An 11,645-nucleotide genomic window follows, 5' to 3' on the forward strand; every position below is an offset into this window, starting at 1 on the left:
GCGTCCTACTATAAGAAGATCCTTTTAATTCTATACTAATTTTGGCTAGAACATCCGAATCGGGTCCTTTAGTAAGATATTGCTTATAACTATATATTAAAATATACTATAGAGAAGATTAGCGAACTATAGAACGGCGCGCTAGATACCGTCTGGATCTAGTGGCTACCTTATAAGCCTAACCTTACTCTAATCGAAAACGTATAGGCGTGGATAGAAAGCTAGATAACTTATAACTATTAGGAACACCCTACTAACCTTACTCGTAGGGCTGCTATATACGTTATATAGGAGGCAGTTCCTATTAAGCTATTATAGCTATTAGTTGCTTTAATAACACGTCGACTCTAGTATATTAAGGAGTTATAAGGCGGATTAATAGGGTACTAAGTTAACCTGGTTTAGTATATCTAAACCGCTATATTTTATATATAAAAATCCCTACTCTTAATATATCTACTTATACTATTCTCTGTTTATTATCGTGCTACTATAAGTGTATTTAGATCTATAAGTATACCGTATATAATTAAATAGCGGTAAGGGTATATAATATATCTCCGCTACTACTAAAGCTTATACTATTAAGGATTATCGTAATATTATTAGAATAGCGACGCGATGCTTTTACTATACTAAGGGTAAACGCGGCTATAAATTAACTTAATAACTTATAGGAGATATTAGGGTGGTTTGCGACCATAGCTACTCTATATTAATATTCTAAAGGATATCTGTGTCTGAACTATGGTCGGAATAACGGTTCTCTCTCTCTCTCTCTCTCTCTCTCTCTCTCTCTCTCTCTCTCTCTCTCTCTCTATATATATATACATATATATATATATATTAGTTCGTGTCCTTCGCTTGGCGGATTCGGACTAGTTTTAATCTTAACACATCTGCCTTAGGACAACTAGGCGAGATTGCTGTATTCCCTTGCTTGCCATAGAAACGTTCGCAGCAATGGTATAGTTCCACAATGGCCGACTGGCATTGGTTTTCATCGTAGTTGTTCCTATTAAGACACCCTGGCAAGCTTTAGCTCGAAGGAAGAACTTGTTGATAAGAGGAATTTCGCATTCATATTATGGATGGAGTTCGACTTCTAAAGAGCAACCAACTCACTTTGGATTGCGCACTGTCGTGAGACGGCACAGCAGGGCGTCGGTAGTTAGTGCCCATCATGGCCAATCGCTTGGACATATCTTACAGCTTGGGGGTGGCAAGGCGGAATGTCCTGCAGATCTGCCTTTGTGGTCTAATTTGGTAGCTGAGATTTGCTGTGATTACAGACCGCCAAGAAGACCGAATTAGAGGTAGGAGTTAGCTTACCATTGCGTGTAATGTAGCCGCCCTCATATAATGTAATGCACGGTATAGCGATCGGGCTTGCTCTTGTAGTTCACTGTATAATGCCACACTCTGTCCAACACAGCGTTCTGAACATCATGGTGGAGTATGGTATGGAACGAATGAATACAGTGTCGCATAGGTTGGCCGGTAAGGGAACGGATTTACTTATTCCGGTCCCGAATTCAAGGCTCTAGCATATAGTATTATACAATAATAAAGAAATTTATCTACATAAGTATAGACTAATTCGAGCCTTAGCGAACTCTTACTTAGACCAGTTTAATCTATATTAGCTCTTAATAGGCCCTCGAGGCTTTTAGGCATGGTTTTCTATATATAATATATAATACCTATTAAACGTTCCGTATTAAGTTTATAGAGTTACTTATTATTTACGGTTATACTATTATATATCTATCTTATACCTTTGCTATAAGAGACTAAATATATATTGTTATAAACAGAGTATAACTTTAAGTATATAATCAGGTATTAGATCTATTAAGTTACTTAACTCTATATTAATCTCTAATCTATATACGAAATTCCTGCCCTTAATCCTGCGGTAGATCTAAATCTAGATACGGGCTAAGAATAACTACTTACGTACTATCTATAGGCTAGCCTATATAATTACTACCCCCTAAGTAAATACAGTAGGTAATATTACGGGTTAACCCCGTAGAGATAATCCGTTAAAGCACCGGATCTTTTAACTAATCATAGCGTGTTTCTAGCGGGTCGCCGCGATATTATATTTAGGTTATAAGCACTTACAGAGTTTTCCCCTTTCCTTCTTTTCTCCTTAGCTTTAGATAATTCAATTATTCGGGCTCACTCTATAAATAACTTATAACCAACCGCTTATATATCTAAAGCTTAGCGAAACCCACACGCTACGCCTATAAAGATAGATCACTAGGTCGATCCACCTCCCGGCGCTCTGTCACGCCTAGTAGGCGAGTCGCCCGAGGCTACGGAGTGGAGGAGGGAGATTATAAACCCTCCATAGACTTAGGTCGCTACCTTAACCACATAGATCTAAGAATAACAGAACGCTCTTAACTAACTACTATAACTAATATAAAACTAATAGCGCATAGCTACGCCGCGCCTAGCTACCCTATTAAAGGAGGTTATATAAGGCTCCTAAACGTTTACCCCGATACATACGCCCGACCTAATACCCGCTACGAACCTAAACACTAAAGTACTCCTACTATTATAGAAGTTTAATAGTAAACGCTTAGAGTATATAAGCTGGTTATCCGAAATACGCGAGAAGCTCCTATTAGATTAATACCTTTTCTAGTGCCCTCGCGAGAAGTGGTACTTTATTAATACCTGCTTAGATATAGTCCCTCGCTGTGTTATTACCTCCTTTTAGGCGGTAGGCGGAACCGATAGTTATTATAACCCTAAGACTTCTTTAATTACCTCGATTATATATATAAGGAAGTTAATAAATAACCTCGCGCGGCTAACGCCCTATAAATATTACGATAACGCAAAGACTAAGCGTTTAGCAGTTTTATACCCGGCTTTGAATAGTAGCTAGTTATCGCGAGCGGAGGTTAATAGGACCATACGGTAAAGCTTAGGTTCCTAGGAGGAGCTATTAGTAGCCGCCTCCGTGCTACTCTTATTACTATAAAACTCCTGAATAATTATTACACTTAGGTACTAAAGGTATAGAGTATTACTTATAGACTCGAAGCCCTTACTATAAGACTACATTTTAGTTAAATATTCTATAATAGTAATAATAGTAATAACCACGGCTATAACCACGACGGTAACGTAAAGATACGAGGGGTTAATCGAGGATAGACTAAGAGGAAAAAGATAAAAGAGTGCTATAGCTACGGGAAAAAAGGATACCTTATTAGGAAATACCGCTTAAAGAAAAAAGACGCTAAAGATTAGAAGCAGAGCCGCGTGGCTAAGGTCTTAGTAATCTAAGACGATAAGATAACCTATATAGGAGCTATAGATAACGATAAAGACTCGGAAAAAGAATATCTCTAGTACAAAAACGGGTCCTAAAGCCTATTATAAAGAAATAAAGGGATTATAAAGAATTTATATTATAGTCGCGAAGTAGTTACTTAGCTCTTGTATAAGCGTGGATAAATAAGAAGTTAATTACCGCTCTCGTAGATAATAGATATAACTATTACGCCATTATAAGCGAATATCTTATAAAGTCCCTCCGCCTCCTATTAGTTGATAAGACCAGAGGACCCCTCTCGGGGTTCTCCGATACTATAGGGTCTACTAAGAGTTCCGGTATCGCCGTATATAATCTTTAAATCGGTGGATATATATAACGATTATTCGCTTATATAATATAAGGATTAGATCACGATATATTCCTAGGGAAACCTTAGATAGAATATAATGATATTACCTGTTACGTAATAAGACGTCGCCTTTACTATAGAGTGGCTTAGATAGATATCCGACTCTAGGGCGAAGAAAAGCCCGATAATATCAGAGCTATTCGCGGAGCTTAAGTAATAACGGGGTCGGTATTCGCCGGGATTATACGCCGGTTATAAAGGAAATAACGGTTTAGAAAAAAGGAAATCGCGCTCTACGTAGTTAGTATTAAAGATATCGATAAGGCCCTCCGAGGTAAGTCTTTAGTTAACCCCCGGAAGTATATTCTAAAAGAGATCCTATAACGATTTCCTAACTTATTCTCTGATTTATAAGGGAACCGCCTTCCCCCCTATTAACCCGGGGTTAACTATAAAGTAAACCTTATATAACGATAAGGAGCCAGAACTACCATAGGGCCCTTGTTATAATATATCTAGAGAAGAACTATTAGTCCTGCGGAAGACCCTTACCGACCTAATTAATAAGGGGTTTATATAAGCTAGTAGCTCCGCTGCTAGGGGTCTAGTTTTATTTATAAAAAAGCAAGGAGGTAGGCTATAATTTTATTACGACTACTATACCCTAAATACGATTATATAAAAAGACCGTTACTCTCTTCCTCTAATTATAGAGATACTCCGAAACCTAGAGCGAGCTAAGTAGGTTACGAAACTCGATATAGTTACTATATTCTATAAGATCCGAATAGCCGCTAGCTGAAAAATAAAAATAGTATTCTAAACCCGATTCGGCTTATTAGAATAGTTAATATACCCCTTTAGACTTAGTAGCGCCCCCCCGTCCTTTTAGTATTATATTAATAAGACGCTATAGTGTTACCTTAATGATTTTATTACTGTTTATATCGATAATATTATGATTTACTCGAGTAGATCCCTATACGACTATAAGAAAAAGGTTAAACTAATACTATAATCGCTAAGCGAGGCAGGATTAACGCTTAACCCGGCGAAATACGAGTTTAGTATAAAGACTATAAAGTACTTAGGGTTTATACTCACCGCCGGTTAGGGTGTTTCGTGTAACCCTAATAAACTAAAGGCGATCCGAGAGTAAGAAGCCCCGACCTTAGTAAAGGGAGTCCGAAGCTTCCTAGACTTTATAAACTATTACCGTATATTTATAAAGAACTTCGCTTATATTATAGCTGCCCTAATAAGACTAATAAAAAAGGCCCGAGCGTTCTCCTAGTGTCCCGACGAATAGGCGGGTTTCGAAGAAGTTAAGAAGAGGTTCTAGGAGGAGCCGATCCTGCGGTAATAGGTCTTAAGTAATAGAACCTTTATAGAAACCGACTACTCGGGATTCGTACTAGGAGGTGTATTAGTGTAAGAAGACGAATAGAGATATTATTATATAGTCGCCTATTATTCGCGGCGACTTATAGGAGCTAAGTATAAGCACTATATTTATAATAAGGATATATTAGCGATTATATATTACGTGACGTATTAAAATACTAAGCTCCTAAGTTATAGTCGCTTTTTAATCCTATCCGATTATAAAACCCTAGAGTACTTTATAATAAAAATGATACTTAATAAAAGATAAAGGTAATAGGCTAGTAAGCTAGCCTAGTTTAACTTCGTGCTAGAATACCGTAAGGGTACCGATAACTATACTACTAATACTCTCTCGCGAAGAGAATAAAACGAACTAAAGGACTTCTCTAATAAACAGGACTAGGCATAATATATATAATTAATCCCAGAGACCTTAATGCCCCTAAAGATCCGCCTCTATCGCGAGAACCCACGGGTATTTAAAGCCGATAACGAATTATAATAGCTATAGAACGCTATATTAAAAGAAGATAACTAGTATCGCTAAGCCACGTAAGCTATATCTAAGCGCAATCGATAGTTCCCTCCCTTATTAGATCTCCAAGCCTAAATTACCGAATATAGGACTACCCTATAAGGACTACTAATATTCCGAGATCGCCTATAGATGCCGGGAGCCTAAGAAGGGAGTATATTACGAATATAAATAATCTAATCTATACACGACTCTATAATTAAAGGCTATCCAGGATAGGATAATATAACCGCTTTTATAATTAGATGTCTTTTCTAGCCGGGAATAAATAAAAACGTGTATAGGTTTATATATAACTACGATATCTATAACTAAAGCTATTTATAAACGAATACTCGATAAGGGGTCTTAAAACCGCTCCCGATTCCTAAATAAATAAGGAGTATAAGCGGCTGGTTATAAGTTAATCGCACTAAGTAAGGCCGAATAATTATATTATCTAGAATTAAGGAGAGGAAAGGAAAAGGTCTATAGAGAAGTGCAGGATTTACTAGGTTTATACGAATCCGCGGTAAGGGCAGCGCGAGGTCTAAGCGTCGGATCTACGTGTTAATTAGCGGTTCCGGCCTTATGCCGGAACTATACTTTTAAGGGGTTAACCCGTGATATTACCCCCCTCCCCCCCCCCCCCCCCCCCCCCGGGGCCGTAAGAACTAAGCGCAGTTTTTCTTAAACGCGTCGCGAGGGAGGCGTGTATCCTCCTTTACATCGGGTATATTTAAGTCGCGCGGCGTTCGCGGCGACCTTACTCCTAAGTCGCTAATATCCCGCGTTATACCGAGCGCCTGCCCTTTATATTAAAAACGCCCGGTTATTCCTTCTTCTTTATTCGTAAACTATTATAATAAATAGCTCCGTAGGCTTTTATCGTATTCCGTAGTCCGATATCGTAGTATAAGCGTAGTTCCGCCCGGTTTTTCGTTTATAGTTAATTCTTCTTTTATAAGCCTATAACGTCGTTTTAGTAGTAAGCTCTATCGCTTATTCTATGCTTAGGGCCGTGCCGTTCTCTGCTAACTTATAGCGTAGTTATACCGTATTCGTAGTTTTTTTATTAATTCAATAAATAACGTCTTTTTAACTATTTAATTAATTATTATAAGTCTCCTAACGGGTCCTTATATCGATCCTAATCACGGCTAATAGAGTACGTTTAGATATCTACTCCCCGTTATAGCGCCTACCACGCCCGCGAGGGCACCGTCGAAGAGTAGCTAGTCGCTAGCGACGTCGCGTCCCCCCCCCGCCCTTAATAAGGAAGAATATTCTTAATCGGTTAAAAGTATAGCCGAGGAGGCCCTCGCCGCTATAACGAATACCGGTAAGCGTCCGGCTAAAGAGGAGGTTTATAACTAGGCCTAGTACTTCGCTGTAAGGATCTTACTAACTCTCCGGTAGGCTAGCACGCCTAGTAAGCGACAGCGCGGCCCGACCTATCCCCCTAGCCGTTATTATAATAATTTCTACCGCCCTTACGCTAATCGTATAGCGGGTATTAAAATAAAGTTTAACTAAACGTGTTATAACTAGTCCGGGCCTAGCGCCGCCTAAAAGAAACCTAAGTGTTATAAGTGCGCCGTGGGATCTTATATATACCGGCTAGTAAGTTCCTAGTAATCCGTGGGCTAAGTGGTTATAACTAACCTCTTTTTAGCTCCCCCCGGGCGCCGCTAAATTCGTCTATTCTATAGCCGCCGCGGGTCGCGCTATACGCGATTATAAGCGGCTGGTTATAAGTTATTTATAGAGTAAGGCCGAATAATTGAATTATCTAAAGCTAAGGAGAAAACAAGGGCAGGGGGAAACTCTATAGGTGCTTACGACCTAAATATAATATCGTGGCGACCTACTAGAATCACGCTATGATTAGTCGGAAGATCCGGTGCTTTACCGGATTATCTTTACGGGGTTAGCCCGTAATATTACCCCCCTCCCCCCCTCGGTGAGTCGTTAACCTTCGGTATAGGTTTATAGAGCGTCGTTATTTAATTAAATAACGCCTTTTTAATAATTAAATAATAACCCCTAGTAGCTTTTTAATCCTGAATAACCTCTTTATTCGTTAAAGAGCGCTTAAGGTAGGCCTTTATAGTTATACGCTTAATTAACGTGGTATATACGGGTATTATTATTATTCGTAGACGGGTCGTAGGATCGTTCCTTCTATATAAGGAACCGATATACGTACCTTCCCTAACCGTGTAACTTATTTATTAATAATACTAACTTTACCGTTACCTCCGTTATTCTGCTTTTCTTCTCTTCTTTAATAATATCCTTTACTATTAGCAGTACGTTTTCTATCGCCTACTACCCTTTCGTATACAGTTTTATCGTTTTAACCCCTTATCTATCTTTCTAGAAGATATTTAACTTTTTAGGATTATCTCCGGCCCCTAAGGTACGTTTCCTATTCTTTCTATAAGCCTCGCGCGACGTTTACTAACTTATATATATAATATAGGGGGCTAATAATAATAATAATAATAATACCGGCAAGGAGGCACCTGCTCCCGCCCCGGCTAGTAAGGAGATTACTACTCCTGCCTCGGCTATAAACCGCCGCGCCTAACTAGCCCGAGCCGCTAAGGCTAAGGGTAAGCGTTCCGCGGGTAAAGCTTCCGTGGTGGTTAAGAGCCCCGCGAAGCGCGCTTATAGAATAAAATATCCTCCTAGAGGGACCTATTCGGTCTTTTACTACGCTGATATAAAAGTAATTACTAGCGGCCAGGATAGTCGGCGCTACCGCGACTAGTCGGGACCCGGAGCGAGGATACCCGATCCTAAGTGCTATAATTACTTAAAGGGCGGGTATAGGTGCGTTCCTCCTCCGCCTAGAATAACTAGTCCGTTAATAGCACTCCTAAAGGCGGTAAAGGTGGTTAATAATAACCCCTTTTATAGCCCTAAGGCGATAAAGGCGCTTATAGCGGCTTATTCGGCCTTCTAGAAGGCGTCTAGGGTTTTAAAAACGACGTCTAGTACTTTATAGGAGGGCGAGCCTATCTCGACGCTTATCGACTCGGGTACCGGTAAGCCTCGCTTATCGGTATAAGCCACCGCCTCCCCCCCCCCCCGCGGGGACTCCTTTATCATAGCAGGTAGACCTATACTTATCACGGCGCCTCCTATTATTATTACGCCTATTCCTAGTATAACGATTACCTTTATAGGGGTAGAAGGCCTACGCCGGCTTAACCGGTTCCTATAGGTGGTTAAGAATATTATAGGGGTTATTTATATTAAGGTAAAGGATATTAAGTCCTTTAAGGGAAAGACGACGGATAGGCAGGCCGAGGTCGCGGCGTCTATATTATCTCCTATTATCGCTAAAAGCGTTAATAGTTATAAGGATACTTATAATAACGTTAATCTTAATACCTAAACCCGGTAGCTAGGGGCGGGGCTTATCCACCCCGACTTAATTAATATAGACGGCTTTACCGTTATTCTAACCTTTATTTAATCCTTACTGCCTTTCCTATAACTCTTCTTTTTCTTATACTATTCGCGTAGTCCGTTATTAACTTTAATCGGGCTATACTTCTCTTTATAGTGGTCTAAAGCGGTTAATTCTTATAAGGACTCTATTAGTTCCTAAGATATCTAAGTATATCCTTCCTACTTTACTAATATCTCTCTCCTTATACCCCTACTTACCTTCCTATTCCTAGCGTATAAGATTTCCTTTACCGTCTATTCGTTTTCTTTAAGACCGTTACGAATTAGTTTAGGTTAGGGGTCGTGTAGAATTTAACTAAGAAGCGGGTCTTTACTTATACGTTATAGGAGGTCTATATAAAACCTCGGGTATATATTTAAAGGTATATTTAGTTCTATAATATACAGGTTAATAACCTTAGTAACTGTATACTTCTAGTATAGCTAGCTTAACTTACGCGACGGTCTTAGGGTAAAGTAGTTCGCGAGTAAGAGCTATATAAGGTCGCCTTTATAAAGGCGTTCGGCGGGGATATAACGCTTATTCGCTAACTCTTCTTATTATAGCTATATAGCCGCTATTAAGGCTTAGGCGAACTCTATAGCTTCTTAGAGGCGGTAAAGCAGGTTATAGGCTACGAACTCCTAAGCGTCGCTGCTTAGTTCTTTATAGATTTAGATCGGGTTAATATAGTATCTATGTTTAAGGAAGAACGGGCTTATCTTAGTAGTAGAGCTCTCTTAGTTATTTAACGCTAGTTAGGCGGCGGGTAGTAACCTATCCTAATCGTCTTAGGCGTAGCAGATAAAGGCTCGGAGGTACGCTTATACTTCTTAGTTCGTTTATTCGGTGGCTCCGTCGGTCTAGGGGTAATACGCGGTGCTTAATCGTTATTCGATTTTAGCTAATTTAAAAAAGTATCGCTCAAAGCGACTTATCTAGTTAGAACCTTTATTATTTACGATTAAATAAGGTATACCGTGGAACCAAAAGTGATAGTATAGGAACCGTTTAGTATAAGCTTCCGCCTTTATAAAGTCTATCGCTTTAAGGGTAATAGCCTTTATAAGTCGATCGGTTATAACCTAAAAGTATCTGCACTTCTTCTCCCTAGTAGGAGGTAGATCCGTTATAAAGTCTATTAATAGGTCGCTCCTTATTTATTTAGGAATTAGGAGTGGTTTTAAGAGTCCTTATTAAGCGTTCCTCTACGTATAGCTCTAGTTATAAACGTTATAGTTACGTATAAACCTACGTATATCTTAGTTTATTCCCGGCTAGAAGAAGCGTCTCGCTATAAGGGCGATTATATTATCTCGCCCCGGATAACCTCTAATCGTAGAGTCGTGTATAGATTAGATTACTCGTATTCGTAACGTGCTCCCTTCTTAAGCTCCCGGCACCTATAGGCGATCTCGGAATATTAGCAGTCCTTATAAGGTAATCCTATATTCAGTAATCTAGGCTCGGAGACCTAATAAGGGGGGAAACTATCGATCGCCTTTAGATACGGCTTATATAGCTTAGCGATACTAGTTATCTTCTTCCGCTATAGCGTCCTATAACCGTTATAATTTATTATCGGCTTTAAATACTTATGGGTATTCGCGAAGGAGGCGGATCTTTAAGGGGATTAAGGTCTCTAGGATTAACTATATATATCGCGCCTATTCCCGTTTATTAGAGAAGTCCTTTAGTTCGTCTTATTCTCTTCGCGAGAGAGTATCGGTAGTATAGTTATCGGCACCCTTATAGTATTCTAGTATAAAGTTAAACTAGGTAAGCTCGCGGGCCTATCAGCTTTATCTTTTATTAAGTATCTTCTTTATTATAAAGTATTCTAGGGCCTTATAATCGGATAGGATTATAAAGCGACTATAACTTAGGAGCTCCGCTCTTTAATACGTTACGTAACCTATAATCGCTAATATCTCCTTATTATAGATAGGGTAGTTATACTCGGCTCTTATAAGTCGTCTCGAGTAGTAGGCGACCACGTAATAATATCCCTATTCGTTTTCTTAAACTAATACACCTCCTAGTATAAATCCCGAGTAGTCGGTTTCCACGAAGGTCTTATTACTTAAGACCTATTATCGCAGGATCGGCTCCTCCTAGAACCTCTTCTTAACCTCTTTAAAGGCCGCTTATTCGTTAAGACCCTAGGAGAATACTCGATCCTTTTTTATTAGTCTTATTAGGGCGGCCGTGATATAGGCGAAGTTCTCTACGAATATACGGTAATAGGTTATAAAGCCTAGGAAGCTTCGGACTCCCTTTACTAAGGTTAGGGCTTCCTACTCTCGGATCGCCTTTAGTTTATCGGGGTTATATAAAACGCCCTAACCGGCGGTGACTATAAACCCTAAGTACTTCACGGTCTTTACGCTGAACTCGTACTTTACTAGGTTAAGCGTTAATCCTATACTACGCACCACTATCCGACACTATACCAGCACCAAAGCCCGTATAGCGCCGAATTAGTGCCAGCACCATACTAGCACTAAAGCCCGTATAGCGCTGGATTAGTGCTAGCACTATACTAGCACTAAAGCCCGTATAGCGCCGGAATAATACCAGCACCATACTAGCACTAAAGCCCGTATAGTGCTAGAATAGTGCTAGT

General features: G+C 39.6%; 1 protein-coding gene across 1 annotated transcript; it reads right to left on the bottom strand.

The window, feature by feature from the left end:
- Positions 1-769: 769 nt before the first annotated feature.
- On the bottom strand, positions 770-1,490 carry ACRALDRAFT_1093105 (uncharacterized protein). Its single transcript, XM_071019659.1, has 5 exons — positions 1,420-1,490; positions 1,333-1,394; positions 1,211-1,258; positions 1,126-1,138; positions 770-1,028 (listed from the first exon to the last, which is right to left on the bottom strand). Exons 2-5 carry the CDS (start codon positions 1,357-1,359, stop codon positions 847-849), a joined length of 270 nt encoding a protein of 89 aa, XP_070876177.1. The 5' UTR covers positions 1,360-1,394; positions 1,420-1,490; the 3' UTR covers positions 770-846.
- Positions 1,491-11,645: the final 10,155 nt, after the last annotated feature.

This window comes from Sodiomyces alcalophilus (genome assembly GCF_042370955.1).
Source record: "Sodiomyces alcalophilus JCM 7366 unplaced genomic scaffold ACRALscaffold_3, whole genome shotgun sequence".
Taxonomy (NCBI): domain Eukaryota; kingdom Fungi; phylum Ascomycota; class Sordariomycetes; order Glomerellales; family Plectosphaerellaceae; genus Sodiomyces; species Sodiomyces alcalophilus.

Bases quoted from the DNA above. Each gene is read 5' to 3' on its own strand.
- ACRALDRAFT_1093105 (XM_071019659.1), bottom strand. From the start codon at position 1,359: ATGAGGGCGGCTACATTACACGCAATG. The intron at 1,259-1,332 runs GTAAGCTAACTC...CTACCAAATTAG, and splicing joins CGGCTACATTACACGCAATG to ACCACAAAGGCAGATCTGCA.